This window comes from Hippichthys cyanospilos, chromosome 19 (assembly GCF_059441005.1).
Source record: "Hippichthys cyanospilos isolate Australia breed blue-spotted pipefish chromosome 19, RoL_Hcya_1.0, whole genome shotgun sequence".
In the NCBI taxonomy this organism is placed as follows: Eukaryota; Metazoa; Chordata; class Actinopteri; order Syngnathiformes; family Syngnathidae; genus Hippichthys; species Hippichthys cyanospilos.
The window spans coordinates 1397661-1417660 of record NC_142387.1 but is presented as its reverse complement, the minus strand read 5'-3'; the positions used below and the strand labels follow the sequence as shown (position 1 = coordinate 1417660).

General features: G+C 39.1%; 1 protein-coding gene across 2 annotated transcripts in view; it reads left to right on the top strand.

Annotated features, from left to right (window-relative positions):
• The window catches only part of mllt10 (MLLT10 histone lysine methyltransferase DOT1L cofactor), a 92862-nt gene that overhangs the window by 18871 nt on the left and 53991 nt on the right, over positions 1-20000 (top strand). For both annotated transcript variants that reach the window (XM_088402268.1, XM_088402267.1), the window contains exons 4-7: positions 5083-5192; positions 9312-9415; positions 9510-9603; positions 16498-16587. In XM_088402268.1, the coding sequence (XP_088258394.1) occupies positions 5083-5192; positions 9312-9415; positions 9510-9603; positions 16498-16587 (398 nt within the window). The remainder of the gene's footprint in view (positions 1-5082; positions 5193-9311; positions 9416-9509; positions 9604-16497; positions 16588-20000) is intronic.

The window sequence follows — 20000 nt, the reverse complement described above, 5'->3', positions numbered from 1 at the left end:
GCCACTTGCAATTTTCGAAGCCATGTCTACAGATAAAGTTAGCAAAGTTTTCACAACATTCCTTCCTTCCGTTTTTTCACTCATTTTCTCTCCTTCCTTCCATCCCGACCAGCTGTGCCATCAAGCTAGATAAAGGCGTTTGGCCAATAGCATATCGGCATTTCTGTGATTGACGTGACGCCGGCCAATAGCATCTCAGTGAGTGAGACCGACCGTGACCTTAATCGACCAATAGCATATCGGCATCTCCGTGACTGACTCCGTGACTGACACTGTGACTGAGACAGTGACTGTGTCATTGTAAGAGCAATAACGTTCAGCGTTACCGTGACAAGCGTGAACATTTGATTTCATTGATGCAGCAACGCGAAAATAAATGTACAAACGCATCGACCGGCATGTCGGATTGTTCATAAGACGAAAGGTTTGTGCGTCAGAGGGGGACAAAAAACGCCGCGGTCAACACTCGTAAATCGAAAAGTTTATAAAAGAGGGAGTTCGTAAACCGGGGGCCCACTGTATTTTGGTACCAATTTTTAATATGTGTACATTTTTGAAGTTTTTATCTGAGGTTCTAAATGCATTAGCTATTTAACATAGGTTTGGATTACCCATTATACGGTGAATTCGCCTTACGACCCCAGCCGCTGAACAGATTAATCTCGTAACATGGAGTCCCACTGTACTCTGGCATTTTGCTACACATTCTTAGTTCACATAGATCATATTCCTTTATATTTATTAGGGTTAGGGGTAGGCAGGGAAGGGTTCAGACAGGGAAAATGGAAAGAAATGTTTCGAAGATTAAAAACTTTTATCCATAGGTTACTGTTTAACATCTCATATGTTTCATTGTTCATTTGTTTGTAGTTTAATTAAGCTTAAGCCTTTTTTGTTTACTTGATTCATGTAGTCATGGTTCTAATTTAGCCTATAAATCAATAACCTATTTTTGTGATTACGCCTCTCAGTTTTTCTTGAATTTGAACCATAACACATATTTACTGACAACAATTCACTGGCCAAACACATTGGACTTCTTCGTTGCGCAGCTTCACAAAAGGGGTTTTATGGTCACAATTTGAATTGTTAGCTTGAGGACCAAGGCTGAGCCACTTTTATAGTCCTGGTTTATAGGCCTCTTCCAGATTCTTGGATCAACTTCAAAACAACAACATGCCCCATTTCACACCCGCTGCATTCTGCCTGTTACGCCTTCTGCCTTGCTTCCCTATCTTGCTCGCTGGGTCAAAGGCAGGTCAGGGGTTCAACTGTAAGTTTAAGCTTGTTTTTGTTTCCTTTGTGGTCAGAAAAACAGACACCTTCAACATGGCAGAAGTCTCCCACTTATATCTGACCTCGAGCTAACCTTCCTCTGCCACTCCTCAATTTGTCATCAATTTGGCTATCAGTTTGTCTTTGCTGATGGGCGGCTGCTGTGTCTTGTACAATAAGAGCATCTTGACGTAATTGCAAGTGTATCAATTAGTGTTCAGTGTTCCAATAAGTTGACTTATGGTTGTTGCATTCTTACTTATATAGTAATTAGGAATGGCCATTTGTCTAATTAAAAAAAAAAAATCACTTAAATTATTCAATAATTTACTTATTTACTTTTTTGGCAGGGATGGCAGTCGTATAGTTTCAACTTCACTTGCATTTGTAAAATCATAATCCGTAAAAATGCTAGCAGGAAAATGTGAGATAGAGTTTAGTACGTTTTGACTATCCACATTTTTCGCTCCGCAAATTGCTTTCTAATGATTAGCTCTGCCCATATCTCTTCAATGGGATGCTGTTATCTTGTCTTCTATACCTTAACATGTTGTAAGACTTGGACATTGTAGCCAGGCTCAAATAAATCAAGAATAGCCTAACCACATATGTTTCACATTTTATCTAATTCTTTTACAAATAATGCAGATATCCAAATGTGACAAGTTGTGATTACCATTTTGTCCTATGGGATCTTAAACTACAGTATAGATTTTGTTTAAAAAAAAAAAAAAGTAATTTGGGTCAAACATAACTAGAATTGGGCTTTGTTTTAACTTGGACAATTACGGTTCCGATTCAGATTCATACGAGTGATTCCACTTCTACACAATTCTCGATCCTGGTTTTAAAAATAAAGGAATCACGAAATAAAATACAAAAAAGTAGCTGATCGGAATTGTTTTTGGACTTTTCATGAACATATCTGTTTCTAAATTTCATGAACTTGACTGTTTTTCTGTCAAGTTTGAAATGTCAGGGTGCTTCTGAACCAATCATATGCTCCTCAAGTCAGCAGTAACTTGTCCTATGTCATATAATGCAGCGGTGGGGTGCAGGTAAAACCCTCCAAATGTTATATACATCTTAGTGTCGTATGTTATGACGCATATTCAAGATTCAAGAGTTTTATCGTCTTATGCCTACTTTTAAAATTTATGTTTGTTATTTTGTAGAGTGAACACTTTAAAAGAAATGAGTACATTTTGTGCATCCTTAAAAAAAGTCGAAATTTGAAGGACCCAAAAATTGTGTTGATTTGCGGATCATTTATTTAACCCACTTTTTAGGTTTGGGTTGGTCCTTCTTTGATCCCTTTGGGGTTCTTTTTTTTCCCCAAGAGATTTATTGTCATTTGTATAGTTGTACCATACAATGAAATTCTTATTCTGTTCACTTCCCAGAGCAGCGGACTGCATTCCATAATTGAGCAATAAAAAATAGCAATGGTGCTAATTATGGAGTGCAAAAGAAAAAAAAAAGTGCAAGATATTGTTTATGTGTCAGCACGAGGCAGATTAGTTTTTGAGGGATTCGCTGAGAATCCTGACAGCTTGTAGAAGCTGTTTGCCAGTGTGGCAGTCCTCATTCTCAGGCTCCTGTAGCGTCTGCCTGATGGCAGCATTTCAAACAGGTCTTTTTGTGGGTGTGTCCTGTCCTTGATGATGGTGCGAGTTCTCCGCAGAACCCTGGTGTGGTAAATGTCCTGCATTGAGGGTAAGACTGCTCCACAGATGCGCCGTGAGGTCTTGATCACATGCTGGAGAGCCTTCCTCTCTTGTGCTGTGCAGTTGCCGTACCAGACTGTTATGGAAGTGGAGAGGACACTTTGGATTGTGTATCTGTAGAAGTTGTCAAAAGTCTTTGCTGACATGCCAAATTTCTTCAATCTTCACAGTAAATACAGTCTCTGTCAATTTATTTGCCACTATAGTTCAGGAGAACCGTAGTTCAAATAGAGTGAACGTAACTTCACTTGATACTACGTATCAAACATGACACAACTTATAACAAGACAAAATTTGCCTAAGTGCAATGCTGCATCTCGTCACCTGACCTGCATGGCATCCTTCATTGTGGCTTTCTGATGAAAGCCTGGCTCTGTGAGTGGCATTGGTGTAATCATATCAGAGCGTTCTTATCAGTATAACCACAGACAAACACACTTAGGCGCATACCTACTGAAGACTGCAAAAAATTTGGTAGTTGACCGCACTTTTGCTGATTGCACACATGTAGTGCTCACCATTATGTTATGCCTCAATTGATCTATGCCTCACTGCGATCAATTCCACACAATGAACACCCAAAGAAAAAAAAAATCAACTTATCAATTAATTGGTCATTCGGTAAATCCTTCATACTAAGTACTAATCAAGGTCGAAAAAACCTTTTTCTATCTACCTATTTGGAGTCAGCTTCAGGACTCGCACACATTTCTACATTCTAGATGTTTTTTTTTCCAAGTTGATCTCTACTTATGCTTTACTTGATAATGGGGCTTTTTTGAAATGTTACTATAGATGTTAATGGTACCTATTTTATTGATGTCAGCTGCTATAAATAAATAACTCTAAATGGATTATGAAGCTATTTTTGAGTGACATTTTAGTCACCTTAAAGCAGTGGTTCTTAACCTTGTTGGAGACACCGAACCCCACCAGTTTCATATGCTCATTCACTGAACCCTTCTTTAGTAAAAAAATAAAATATGATTTTTTTACTGGTGCATGAAATGAATTGTGCATTAATATCACCTTGTTCAAATAACAAAATCAACACAGTGCATGAACTCAAAACAACTTAAAAAAAATAATTAAAAACTGGGCCAATTCCACACGCATGGCAAAAACACGATTCAGCACCTGTCCTCGGGATAACCACCAAACATTCGAATGGTAAAGAAGTACCTCGAATTCAGAGCCCATTTCTTTACACAGCTCACTGAAGATGCGGTGCCTTAGAGCCCTATTTCGCACATAGTTCACACATTCCACTACAATTTTTAATACTTCTGCCCTTTTGGGCGGCAAGGTTTTTGTTGCCAACGCATACCTGTGCAGAATGCAATGCATAACAATGATGTGCGGTGCATCAGCTTTTACTAGCGGACCAAAACCAGACTTTCTTCCCAGCATCACTGGAGCTCCGTCCGCACAAACTGCAGAAACCATATCCCATGAAAGGCTGTTGTCTCTGAAGAAGTCATCCACAAGCTTCTTCACATCGGCTGCCTTTTTTGTTGCTAATTCCGGTGTGTGGTCCCGACTGCTGCTTACTCTGCTGCTTATCCAGCACTCTCAAAGCGGACGGGGATGGAGTCTCACTCAGACACATATACAGCCCTCTCTAAGCGGTCTGATAGGGAGGTCTCACTCTGCTGCATAAACCAGCGACCTCAAAGCGGACCGGTAGGAAATCTCAGAGCAGGACGCTTTCAATGACTGTGCCCACTAACTGCAGACTAGACTGAGGGGTGGACCTCTGCGGCGGAGGCTCGACTGAACCCCACGGGTTTGATCGAACCCAGGTTAAGAACCACTGCCTTAAAGGTTTGTTTGTAAAGTCTACGCAGTTTTCCCAGTTGCAGTTGACCTTTATCAAAACAAGTGAACATTTTTTGTTGCATGGATTCATGGTGTGTGTATATACATAGCATAAGCATAGCATATAACAGTATCTTGAAACTGGTTTTAACTGTCACTTTTTTTTCTTTCCATACTGCCTAACAATACACAACAAGCAACAATTAGACATGATGCAATTTATGTACCAGTTAAACATTTTGTCTTTTTCCAAATATAACAGGCTGGGCCCATGTGGTGTGCGCCCTTTACATACCGGAGGTGGAGTTTGCGAATGTGTCAACTATGGAACCCATCGTGCTTCAGTCTGTACCCCACGATCGCTATAATAAGGTAAAAAAATAATCAAAACATTGAGGAAGCTGTTTAAAATAGAATGCATAAGGTATGGTATAAGACAAATACCACGAAATGAGATGTCTCACGAGAGTAGATGAGACATGATTTTTGAGACATTTTTATTATAAAAAAATGCCTAACAAATATTTTAGTTTTCAATTTAAAAAAAAAATTAAAAAATTAAATATCTAGTGTGCACTTCAATATCTACTTGTCAAACATAAATTTAAAATTAGAGCCAGACTCATTTTTCAGCTACAGCTGAGATGTTTCCTTATCCTGAACAGTTTACTATGTAACACAATGCATACAGCTCCTGTTAGCTGCGGTGTATGGCCTACTGTTTTCATTAATTTCGTTTTTTCTTTTTTTTTTGGGGGGGGGGGGTAGACAGCGTTCCCTTCCAAGTTTGTGCTTCATCTTTCGCACCCTCAGTGGTTCGCATTTTTTTTCTTTAAAAGAAAAAAAGCTATACAATGATCCCTTGGTACATCGATTTTCACGCCCTCAGTATTTCGCTGATTTTTTAGGCGGAGCCCACAGCTGACCAAACACAACAGGGAAACTGAGTTCACGCTTGAAATTCCAGTTTATTACAATAGCTTTGTTGCATCTTCACAAGGCTCTTTTTCATCCTCACCATACTCCTTTAACTTGTGTATGAGCTTGATGTACATCAAACAAGCAAGACTGCTACTGGCCGGGGACACAGTCCAGTCATTTGACTGTACTTGGAGCATTTTCCTGAGTGATATGCGAGTGGGAACCACGGCAGAAAAAGTGAGGATGAAAAAGAGCGCTGGGAAGCTGTTGCCTTAGAGAACTTTTATAATAAATTGAAATTTCAAGTGCAAACTCTGCTTGTTATCATATTTGGTCAGCGACAGGCTCCACTATGGGTGGACATCTGAGGGTTATTAGTCCGAGGTCAATTCTGGCCCTCGATGTTTCCTGACAACAGCCAAAATATGAAAACGCAAAGGAATAACAGTACAGTTACTGTATGAGGTTTATCAATTAAAGATTTATGTAAATATGTGTACTCCAGTAATCCTTTATCTCAAACATGAAAAGTGTAAATACTTTTCACGTTTAAAAATTCCTGGGGAGGGGAAGGGGGAGTTCCCTACTTTCCTGATTTCACTTTTTGCGGGGGGTTTTCCATTAACTGAATTTTGAGGGAACATTTATTTATAAACCATCTTTATCGTATTTGCCTATATCTTACCATCCTTTTCATCAACTGGAAATGCAAATATTTGTATATGTTTTTGGGGAATGTGGGAGGAAACCAGAGTACCTAGAGAGAAAGCACATGGGCACGATTAGAACATGCACATCCACAGAGGATGGCTGCAGCGGGATTGAACCCACAATCTCCACGTTTGAAGCAGGCATGCTAACTAGTCCCCCAAGACTGGGTATTAATTAAATTAAATGTTTTCTTAATTGATATATTAACACAGAAGACCAAATCCCACATTTCCACTTAATTATTAATGACCAATACACATTTTTTAATATATATATATATATATATATATATATATATATATAGTTTAATATCTACGGTGTCAGCTGTATTTAATATGAACCGCTACTGGCCAGCTGCATAAAAGCGTGCAGACTCACGACTGTTCTCCCAGCTGATGTATCCCTGCTAGCTAGCTGTGGTGTTGTTCGACACCGAAAAATACTTGAAGTTGAACCCAGACAGAGGCAGGACTCAGAGTAGCAAAGGAAATTTAATATAATAACGAAAGGGACACGTAACACGCGAGTGGAACAGAGACGTAAGCAAATTAAACCAAACGTACTATGGGCATTAACTGGAAACCAAGGTCGACAATGACGAAACTGTACAACGTGAAATATTAAACCACATAGCGCAGACTTGGAGCGGGAAGACACACAAGATATCCGGGGCTCTACTGACGATGTATATCAATGATGTGCTCCTGATGATATATGCGAATAAACATAATTCCAAGTGAGCTCGAGAATCCTTGCTTCAGTCACGGATTAACTTGGTGTCAGAAGTGGGATCCTTTGCGTGACGAAAGTTTTGAATGACCTGCCGTCAGAGCTGAATGTGACGGGACGCAAGGTTAACGCAAGTAGCAAACATGGCGGGCGGTTTTCGGCGGCCAGACCCTCTTGTCTTCGATGGCAAAGTGGGAGAGAACTGGCGAAGATTCGAACGTGAATATGAGATATTCATTGCCGCCGCCCACAGTGAAAAGCCTGGTAGAACTAAAGACTACATATTCCTCAATCTGGCGGGACCCAAGGCTATAGAGAGAAAGGGCTCGTTCACTTATGCACTTATGCTGTTACAACGGACAACAGTGACATCATCACACCAGCAGAATCGAGAGAAGATTCGAATGCCTAAGAAGGAAGTTTAAAGAAATATGCAACCCAGAAACCAACGTAATATTGGAGAGGCATAACTTCAACACCAGACATCAAAAAGAAGGTGAGACAATTAAAGCTTATATGAGTTCACTAAGAAACCAAGCAAAAACATGCAACTTTGGAGCTTTGCAAGACGAATTTATCAGAGACAGGCTTGTATGTGGAATCAATAACGACAGTGTCATACACTCCGTGCTAAAAGAGATGGACCTCACTCTGGCCAAAGCTGTCCATATATACCAAATATGTGAGCTCACCGAACAGCACAGCAAAGTACTATCAGGGCCAAAAGTATCGGCGCAACCGACGTCACATCTTGCCTGTGAAGGAGCCGCAACCGGAACAACAGAAAATTATCTTACATGTACCAGATGCGGATGTATCCCTACACATACATGGACAAGCAAATAGGGTGTCTGATGTTACTGATTTCTCAGCAGGTGTCTCCTCAGCACCGCATTAAAACGAATCAAATGATGATACAAATCCTAGCGGTGTGTCACAAAAGAATGTAAACAGACAGACCTGCTTAATACTGGTCTGTATCGCACTAGTTTCAGAAGAGTTTCTAAGCCAAATGTTAAATACCTTGATTAGTCTAGACCAGTGGTTCTTAACCTGGGTTCGATCGAACCCTAGGGGTTCGGTGAGTCTGTCTCAGGGGTTCAGTGGAGCCTCCGCTGCAGTTTTTTTTTTTTTTTTTTTTTTTTACTCCACCGCAGAGGTCCACTCCTCAGTCTAGAGTGCAGTTAGTGGGCACAGTCATTGAAAGCGATTGAAAGCGTCCTGCTCTGAGATTTCCTACTAGTCTTACTGAGCTAAGCTAACGGTCCACAATAAAATGTAAGGGTTTGGTGAATGAGCAAATGAAACTGGTAGGGTTCGGTGCCTCCAAAAAGGTTAATAACCACTGGTCTAGACTCTATATGTACTGGGGAAACATGGTGAGTGGAAGGAGAATTGTCGTTTGTGTTTCGTGTTGATTTGGCTACACTATGTTCAAGCAAAGATAGACACCTCCCACATGTATTGCCTTGTGTTGTTGCGATGCTGTGTCATGTTAAAAAAAAAAGTCCAGCACAGGTTCTTTATTTTTAGTTTGTGGACTGTAGTTTAAAAGGAAGGATGTAGAGTTAGATTTAGAAGGGTATGCAAGTTGTTATAAGAGTGTTAGTTTTGCGATACTTGGAGCAGGAAGACACACGAGATATCCGGGGCTCTACTGATGATGTACAGTATATCAATGGTGTGCTCCTGATGATATATGCGAATAAACATCATTCCAAGTGAGCTCGAGAATCCTTGCTTCAGTCAAAGATCAACACCGCCACTCGAGCCCTGCTGGCTAGTGGCAAATTTATGCTAGGGACTGCACTGAATGCTAGCAACAGGCGCCGAAATTAAAATGTCAACGAAATTAAGTCTTTTTTTTTTTAATCGCCCTGAATTTGCGATTGAATGTTATTTCAGGACAAGGTTTTGTTTTTTGTATCGATCATGACTTTCTTCTTTCTGTTGCGACATATTTTCCTGTAACAATTTAAAAAATAAAAGCCTTCGTCCCATACTTAGCATGTTTTGTATGTTAGGTATGTTTCTTGTGTGGTATTGCACTTGAGTTAGTCACGGGACTGAACTGTGACAATTCTAGTGTCTGTCCCTTTATGTGTGTTTATGTGACATGTGTTTATATAGACATGCTATATCTGCGAGGACCAAGGTAGAGAGAGTAAAGCGGCCACTGGAGCCTGTATGACCTGTAACAAACATGGCTGCAGACAGGCCTTCCATGTCACATGGTGGGATTCCTCACATTACATTTAACTCTTTTACCATCAACCTGTCAGTGTTTTCTGGTTTTCACACGGCTTTAATTTCGGTGTCTTGCTGCAGTGCCCAGTTTGCAGGGTTGCTGTGTGAGGAACAAGGATCGGATGCAGACAACGTCAAATATTGCGGTTATTGCAAATACCATCACAGCAAATTGGTAAGTGGCAGTTTCTGTTTGGTATGAATTCCACTACAGAACCTTGATAATCGTAACTACAAAATCCAAAAGCAATACAAGACGACGAGTCCTTATGTTTCCTGACAAGAGGATCTAAAAATTCAATTTAATCGTACTTGCAAAATACATATTTACCATGACACATCATTCAGATTAAAATGTTGTAATTTTAGTCGTAGTGATAGAGTGGCCTGCCTCCATGCGGGTTGCTTCCCTTGAATTAGCTTGAGCTAGAACATTTTTCTTCACTGTCAATTTACGTTTAGGTTTGTTTTATAGCCACTTGAATTAGATCACCTTGGCCAGAGGAGATAAGGCCCGTGTTAAGTGTTTCTATAAGTCTGTTGGTCATGTTGCAGCTAATTAGCTGATTCATTACGTAATAAATATGGTTAGGGTAAGGATACTAACAACATCCAGCACACAAATATATTTGTTACCTCTATATTTCGGTTGTAAAAGGGATTAGGACATTTTTGCTCCATTTGAGCCGTTTGTTCAGTCATTCATTCATTCATTCTTATCACTTTCATCGATCACCTGACTGTCATTCTACCACTTCCACACCCAACCTTCTATCTCCCTTGTGAAATGTCCTGCTGTCTTTGGTCAGAAACACCCATTCCATCCATGGCTAGATTTTACGAAGCGCATAAGCACCTTTGGCACATGTCAGAAATGCTTTCCATTGTCTGATTTCTTGCACACGTCTGTATTTGATGTGTACTGAATTTAATCCTGCCGCGTTCGCAGCGACACGTGTCAAAATGGCGGTTGTTGCCGAAATAAGGCTACCACTTCAATCTGCATGGGTCAGATTTTCCACAATGCATACCTTCCGGGATTTCTTTACAAGTGGAAAAAAATGGAGGATGAACTATTCTAAGTTGGCTGATAAAAACACCTTTATAAATCATTTGAAAAGGACTACCATGACCTATATACAGTCTGTTAAAAAACGCTGGTAAGAATTTAGATCATTTTAATCTGCTAGGATTCTCTTCCTCTCTCATTGAGTAATGTTGTTTGTATGCTGTAGAGTCCATTTAATACCACCTATAGTATGGGAGAATATCACCTGACTGCAGGAGAGAGTGTAAAGTTTTGCAAAATGTGTGCCGCTAGCTACACTTTTGCTGCAGGCTTGTTTTCGCTGTAGTGAATTTCAGTGCAACGCTTATGCAGAACAAAACATTACATATTATGCAACAGTGGAATATTTTTGTTGTATCAAGAAGTAAGAAAGAGGGAAATGCTTCAATGCATAGATTTTTTTTTCACACTGGGGGGTATTTTTGCACATGCAGGTGCTGTTGTAGAGGAGCTTTACTGTAGAAATGCAAATTTCCCCGACACAAGGAATAGCGTTAGCTAATAAGTATGAACTTAGAACAGACTTATGTTGTCTAGCCAACTAAGACTATGTTCACCACCCTCATTCCCCGCTGCGTTATCCCTGCTGCGGACAATTAACTTTCTTCCAACAGTCTCGGAGTTTCACTTTATGTAATTAAAATAAAGAACTTACCGACTTGTTGCAATTCTCATCTCCTGCCGACCCCCCCTCTAAAGCTACACGAGAATAGATTACCATATTAATCAGCCATGTGCGCATTTTTTATGTTGAGTGAATATAGTAGCAATGTATACTAAGTAGTATGCGGCATGTGCGCTCTGAAGTGCACGTGCCAATACTTTGAAATAAAATGCAGCGAATCAAGTAGAGTTTGAAACAAATGGCATTGGGGCGATTTTATTTTGAAGTTACTTACAGAAGCATTGTCACGAAATTGATCTGGTTGTCGTCTACTTGATCACCGTTATGTCATGAGGCTCATAGTGTTAACAGCATTTATTTAACAAGGGTGTGTTACTTTTTATCTTGTTTAACGTTATTTTCTGCAAGAGCAAAACAAACATGGCGGACGAAGTTGCCAAAAATGTTCATAAGACATCAAGTTTTGTTGAATAAAGAGTAGATGGATTCTGATTAATATTTTAACCTCTAAAAATTATGCCTCTGAGTGACGCACGTTAATTTGAAAGTATACGTCCCCCGTCAAAAATTATGCGTCTGGGACACAGGGTCGCATGCTAACAGAAGCACTGAGATTATATAAACAGTTGTATTTATTGTATAAATGGACAACAATATTTTGAAAGATGACTGATTAGAAATGAACTACTATCAAGTGATAGTAGTTTATTTCAAATCAGTCGTTGAACTACGATGTGTGTTAATTTATAGTACAATGTGGATTCTGTCGTTTCATGTCAATGAGAGTCAATTTCACCCTCCAGCATGCAGATGCCTACACAAATAGGTTCTGTGTGTCAGTCTCGCACTGTCGCTTGCTCATTTTTGAAAGCTTAAAACGTCCCAGACAAAATGTATCCCATGGCAAAATGCAGGCAAACGAGAACACTGAGTATATTTGAGAATGATATATGCTGTGTTATGGTGACAGAGTGAATAGCATGTCTACCTCACAGTTCTGAGGTCCCCAGTTTGTTTCTGGCTCCGACCTTCCTGTGTGAAGTTTTTATATTTACCCCATGCCCGTGATGTGTTTCTCCAGTTTCCTCCCACTACTCCAAAATGGTAAGTATATTGGACACTCCAAAATGCCTCATAGTTTTAGTTTGTGAGTATGAATGGTCATTCCTATCTGTTTGCCCTGTGATTGGCTGGGAACCAGTTCAGGTTGTTCTTGGCCTACTGCCCAAAGACAACTGGGATAGGCACCAGCAAGCCTGCAACTCTTGCGAGGACACACGGTTAAGAAAATGGATGGATATATGTTATTTGAAGAACAGTATTACATTGATTCATTGCCCGTCCTTATATTCAAATATACTCTAAAAGGTTCTATAAGTAAGAAGGGTGTTCAAAATTTAGTGCACATTGATGTTACCTTCCATTTTGTGAGATATAGCTATTCTTTACATCTTGTCATTACATTCAATTTAATTCATTGCAGCAATCATATAATTTATTGATTTATTAATAACTTGACCAAGACATTTATTGATGTTACTTTCTGTATTTATATACATTGGCTTAAAAAATGATGCATACCCATTGAATTTTTCCACATTTTGTCACGTTCTGACCACAAACATAAAAATATTTTATTGGAATTTCATGTGAAAGACCAAAACAAAGTGGTTCACAATAGTCAAGTAGAAGGAAAATTATACATGACTATCAAATTAAAAAAAAAAAACAACTAAAAATGTGCAAAAGCATTCAGCCCCCCCCCCCCCCCCCCCCCCCCCCAAGTATTTTAGGGTAAGTCTCTACCAGCTTTGCATTTCGAGTGGATTTTTTGCCCATTCTCCTTTGCAGAACAGCTCAAGCTCAGCAAGATTAAACCAAGAGCATTTGCGAACAGCAGTTTTCAGATCTTGCCACAGATTCTCAATTGGATTTCACAGGACTTTGACTGGGCCATTGTAACGCAGGAACCTCCGCCCCATTCTCAAGTCTTTTTGCAAATTCCAGCAGGTTTTCTTCCAAGATTGTCTTCTATTTGGCTTCATTCATCTTCCCATCAACTCTAATCAGCTTCCTTGTCCCTGCTGGAGAAAAGCAGCCTCACAACATGATGCTGCCACCACCATGTTTGACAATGGGGATGGTGTGTTGAGAGTGATGTGCAGTGTTAGTTTTCCCCCACACATAAGGTTTTGTATATAGGCCAAAACGTCCCACTTTGATCTCATTTGACCAGAGAACCTTCTTCCTCACGTTTGATGTGCCCCCCACATGGCTTCTGGCAAACTGCAAACAAGACTTCCTATGGCTGTCTTTCAACAATGGCTTTCTTCTTGCCACTCTTCCATAAAGGCCAGCTTTGTGCAGTGCACAACTAATTGTTGTCCTATGGACAGACTCTTTCTCCACAGCTGTAGATCTCTGCAGCTCCTCCAGAGTTACTGTGGGCAGCTTGGCTACGTCTCTAGTCAGTGCTCTCATTGTTGGTCATGTAAGTTTCGGTGGACGGCCATGTCTTGGTAGGTTTGCAGTTGGGCTATACTCTTTCCATTTCTTGATTATAGATTTAACAGTGCTCAGTGAGATGTTCAAAGCTTGGGAAATCTTATTATAATCTAAACTTGCTTTAAACTTCTCCACAACTTTATCCCTGATTTGTTTGGTGTGTTGCTTGGACATCATGATGCTGTTCACTGACCAGTGTCCTCTTAGCAAACCTGTGAGGCCATCACAGAACAGCTGTATTTATACCAAGATTAGATTACACACTGCTGGACTCCATTTAATCATTAGGTCAACAGCTGATCCTTCAACAATCATCATGCAACCTCTGAAGACAACAGGTTGCAATTAGAGAAAAGGGGGCTGAATACTTCTGCACGCCACCTTTTTCTGTTTTTTAATTGAAATTTTTTTTTTAAAGTGATGTATCATTTTCCTTCTACTTCACAATTGTGAATGGCTTTGTATTGGTCTTTCACATAAAATGCCAATAAAATATATTTGTTTGTGGTTAGAAACTGACAAAATAAGGAAAAATTCAAGGGGTATGAATACTTTTTCAAGGCACTGCACATGGATTTAGCTTACATAAATGCGATATGTAAGTATTGCTCTTTTAATAGCTGTGGTAGAATGTGATGGTCAGACGCAATTTTCATCTGAGCTCGTGTTGATATTTTCTATGTAAACGCAGATGGAAAACACATGCTGTAATTATTGATTTGTGTGAATGATTTTGGCTGTTGCTAAAAGTACCAGATTTGTATGTTTGACTGTGAGGGTAAATCAGTAATAAGTAGCACAGGACTGGTTTCAGAAATAACCTATTGAATAATGTTGATAGCATATTAAAAACAAACAAACAAAAAAACATGGCAAACTTTAATGCGGTTGGAATGGTTGGTATTTGCAAGAGGCCAATTTTTCCTGTTAAATATGGGCCATGCAATGAGATGTTTTGTGTATCTCAGTAAAGAGCAGATCTTTTATGGCTTCATCCTTGGGACATGCTGTCAACATCAATATCATTAATTTTATAAAATAAAAATAGTGTCTCTTAAAATCTTGTTGCCAGTGTACCAGTCTAAGGTTAATCTAGTCTGCAATAGTGTTCAATATTTTTTGTAAATATCAGAGTATTACTTGGACATTTAAAAAAAAACAAGCAAGTGTTTATGTAAAATTTACATAATATCAGTGAAATAAAAACTAATTCTTTTTAAAATAGTTATACTGAAAAGAGTTATTAATCTATGCCTTGAGGTATTCTCACTGCTTTTGAATCACCATTGCAACAGGCGCTAGGAGCAATATCAAGTACGCTAAGACTGAAGTCTATTACCAAGGCTGCTCCCAGGGTACCTAATAAAACGGTACCCTTAATAAGACATAATAAGCCACTGTGCGTGTCCTGTGGTGCACGGTGCGTAGTATTGTGTATTCAAGTATTGATATTTTTTCAGTGCCCCTTTTGCTGTCTCTTGAACATGCATTTTGTATTGGTGTCGTAATAGCGCCCAAACTCGTGACCTCCTTGAAAGGACTGTACTTGACTCTGATTCAAAGGATCCTCGATCTCATCAAGTTGTCCGGCCAGAACATAAAGACGATGCACACTCTCATGCCACTCTTTATTTGGTATATAATGTTCTATTTATTTATCTGGGTTCATTAATGCTTAGTTTATGTAGGTGTATTTATATGGGTGTGTGTGTGTGTGTGTGTGTGTGTGTGTGTGTGTGTGTGTGTGTGTGTGTGTGTGTGTGTGTGTGTGGTCTCTGCAAAGGAGAGCAAAGAACATTTTCTAAACATTGATAACTAACATAACTAACATTGTATAATATGTTACATCATATGCTCACATTACTCTATATTAGATTAGAATAACATAAACAACACAGGCAAACATACCGTACAATGATCGGAAGAATGAATTCAACCCAATCGTTCAAAATGTGCCTTAGGGAGGAAAGGGATAATGGAACCAAATAGATTTGATTGGGCGGTGACGTCACTCCCTTACGGAGTAAGAATCACATAGGCACACACGGCAAACATGAGACAAATAAGCACATTTTGTGGATGAAACTTTAACGCGAATACTAAAAGTGAAGTATGAAAATTACGGTATATTTGCCTTTAGCAATTATACCAAACTTAGATGCAATAACAACTTAGACATTAATGGACAAAGTGAAGCAGTGCAAACGTAAACATGTATCCAAAACCACGAACGGACAACATATTCAAACTGTACTTACATTCTCGTGGACGCACGGAATAATAATGAAAGGAATGTGATAATCCACAGGATGAGTGAAAGCATGAAAAATGACTGTCCGTTATAACGATACCTGCCGACTGACCGGTGAAGGAGCAAAACAACCTATGCCCGTGTAAACAGAGTCCTGATTGGTGGTGGAGGAATGAAAAACAACTTGTGATTGGTTGCTAGGCGGTTGCTAGGAAGATCAGATGACCATAGGAGAAACATGTCCAGACATAAATAGTAATAACAGAAACAATTCAAACACGAAATTGTTAACTATAATCAGAAACTTCTTATCACATTTGCTTGTCCGCTGTGTTTAAAACTTACCAGGTCATTCATTAGCTTGTTTTTAAATTAGCTAGAATGTAGTCAGAAAACATTTTGCCAAGTGGAAACGCAAGTAATTAACAATTTATTCAAGTAACATTTCAATCAAGTTTATTCTATATGCATGCACAGTCATAAAGCAACCATATATAGGGAAATTGTGCATTCAGATGTTCTTCTTTTTTATTTTTCTTTATTGAATCTAGAGTTTAATTCAAGCCTCCATTTCTTTGAACTTCATCCAGTAACTTGTAGTTCCTCTTTACCCTTTTAGCGAGGACGCAAGGGCCGCGGTAGTAGATCTCAAAGCTTAAGTGACTCTTCCTGTCAGTGTATGGATAGACCCCCAGACAAGGAAAAGAAGGTAAGACAGCCTTTAGAGCTTACCCTCTCTTGGCCTCCCACCCATGACTGCGACTCCATCATGAACGTGTACTGTCACTTGTACTTGCCCACATTGTGGACGGACAGTCAGACATGTCCTACCAATACCATTTAGACACTCTGCTGCTGAAGCAGTAGCTGTCAGCTTGATTATATTAATAGTTTTTTTTTGTTTGTTTGTTTCTTTGGGGGGGGGGGGTTATTAGTTTTAAAGAGCTAAACCAGGGGTTGGCAACCTTAAATATTCAAAGAGCCATTTTGACCTGGATTACATAAATAAGACACTATAAGCCGCAAACAATGTACAGTGGACCCCCGTGTTACAACACCCCTGATTTACGTTATTTTCATGTTACGATGTGGAATACTGAGTTTTTTCAGCCCCTCTTTATGACATTTTCCCGGTTATGAGACCAAAACAACTGTCATGACCCTTGGGGCTTGCCTGTATTTGTGTTGTTTTGCCTCTATCTGTTGGCATTTTTATGGAATTGCACTTATTTACTATTGCCATCTAACTGCTTCCATGCAATGCGTGACTACAATGCTGGTCTGCTATTGGTTGGCCTCACTTGTTTCAAAAATGGCGGAACGATAAAGCTTTGTTCAATTGTGAGTGGTTACAAAACCATATTTTTAGTGCATTTTACTGCTTAATTCAAAGTTGAAAAGGTTAGCCATGGGTCCCAAGATTGCTAGTGATGTTAAAGAGAGAAGGAAGAAGATGATTTATATGGAAACAATGCTGGAGATAACCATTATTCGGGAACATGGGCATAACAAGAGGCACTCAAAGGTAAACAAATTCTTTCTATATTTTTACTTATGTTTTCTCATTGTATACATGTATATTATATATACGTAGCACTTACTATACTATTTTGGTCCCAATTTTTATTGTGTATGTACAATTTTGATGTTTTTACCTGGAGTTCTCAATGATTTAGCTATTTAACACAGGTTTGGATTGCCCGTTATACGGCGAATTCGCTTTACGACCCCAACCGTAGAACAGATTAATCTCGTAACACGGGGGCCCGCTGTATTACTGAATTGAAGCTGTTAGCATACCGGACTAATGTCTGAATTCATCTGTGTTCACAAACATGGGCATTAAGATGAGATTTATTCTTCAAGCGCTCCAGTGTGTATTCTTTTCTTACACGTATGATCTTATTTTGAAATATGTGCTTTTAATCTCAGAAGTCCTTATATTTCCTATTTATGCTCTCTGTTCGTTATTTAGCTCTTTAAGAACTCGTACAGGATAAACAGGTTAAATCACTTGGCAGTATAACAAAAAAAAAACCATAACATGTTAACAATGGGAAGTTGAGGAACCACTCAGATCTGTACATAAACTGACATCGAAACAGGATTTCAGAGTCTCATGTTCTTTATAAAAATCCTTCAATATTTTATATTCACAATAGTGGATTAAAAATATGTTGTCAAATGCCCATCCCCAGTTCTTTTTTCAGCATTCAATTATTCATCAATGTGTTTTTTAGGACAGCAACTAACAATTATTTTAAAAGTAAATGAACGCAAACAAACATGCAAAAGAACAGTTAGAAACAGCCTCCAGGAAATAGGCACATATACACATACTCATACACACACAAAATGCTGCAGGAAACTGCACGGAGGAATTCCTGCCGGGCCAGGACATACTATTCCCTTCCATACATACCATTCCCTTCTCATTTCCTTTTCTTCCATTTCACCCTGTCTTCCAGACTCGCCTTCTTTCTATAGTTGTACCCACTCCAATTTTATGCCTGAGGCTTTTTTGCCGAGTGGTTACTAACAAAGAGGCAGTATATTTTTGCGCTTATTGTATTGCTGACAGTGTTGACATTTAGGCTGTTATTCTTCAATTGTACACATTTTAATACGACATACTGTATATTTTGTGGCAAGATTTAACTGTGATAAATTCATTGTTGCAGCACCATGCCCCCTTTAACTGCATGATACCAATATGTCTTGTTGGAGGCCTATCTAATTTATTGAGCAAACGTATCAGTCATGCATTTTCACCCCTAATGAGTCTTGCGGTCTTTATTTTACACAGACTGAGTTTTGTTAGTCTGTTGTCATTCCTTGCATTATTTGGGCCATTGTTGATCCATAGAACTGGACCTCAGACCTCATCCTCTGCCACACTCATATTTACTCCACATACTTTCAAAGAGAACTTCACCATGTCAAATGAGCTTGCTATTAATAATGGGCAACAGAGAATAAAAGAGGGTGAATGTGTGCTAAAAGTGATTGTCTCCACCTGTATAATCAATTGACCGGAATGATAAGGGTGTGAAAGATTACACTGTGTGTTCCCATGCTCAATGCTTGAGGTTTGTGTGTGCCCGTGTGTGCATGTGTACGAGGGATATCTGACCCTGGCTACTCCATTAACACTAACCTTGGAATGTTAATGATAAACGAAACACTTTGGAATCTTAAGAGTGAGTAATATGGGGTTATAATACTTCCTCTAAAGATTTTAGATCTCCTGGTAACTAGTTACATTAGTTTACAAATAATTACTAATATTTTATAAATGAGTCACTGTATATTGTGTAAATGATAGTTGAGATGTGTGCTGTTTTAAATATTTGTAAAATTATTCTTATTTTTAGTAGCAATATCCTCGATTTGAACCACTCTGCTGTAAAGTTCTTTTAATGTATTGGTGTGATAATGGGTTTTTTATTATAATCTGTGTTGACTACATCTAGAACATGAAACAAAGCATATAAAAATAATTTCATATCATTTCATATAAAAAAACATTTTGTAATTGAGTTTGATTTTCAACTCGTTTTCGAAAGCCAAAAACCGCTGACAGCCAACTTCGTTTGTCTGGACTGGGGAAACATTTCGAATGGTTTGCCTTGTTGACCCACACTTTAAAGCTCAATAGACTGCTCGCATCCTACCTCGAACGATATGCGATATAAAGCTCCATGAAAGTAGTATCGAGGTAGCAATTGGTCACTTCAAGAGGATAATAAACCAGGAAGTGAAGGTGAAAACGTGATCGGGTATGGCAGCTAAAGTGTATGAGTCACATAGAGAGGCCGTTGCACGCTGCATTTGCCTAATTTGAAACAAATGTTCAGCCTTACAAAAAAAAGTTGCGTCCAGGGGACGCTCATTGATTTGAAATTATGCGACCCACGGCATAAATCATGCGTCAGGGACGCAGGTTAATGGGAGCACTGAATGATGCTTGCTTGTCAACTGAAACTGTATATTTCATGTCGAAAACTGGTTCATTCTTTCCCAAAGGTTTTGTTAGATTATTGGTTGGGTCGATTACTGGCGCCTATATTTAGAAATATGACAACTATTGGCATCAGCTTCCACTGACCCTAGAAACACCCT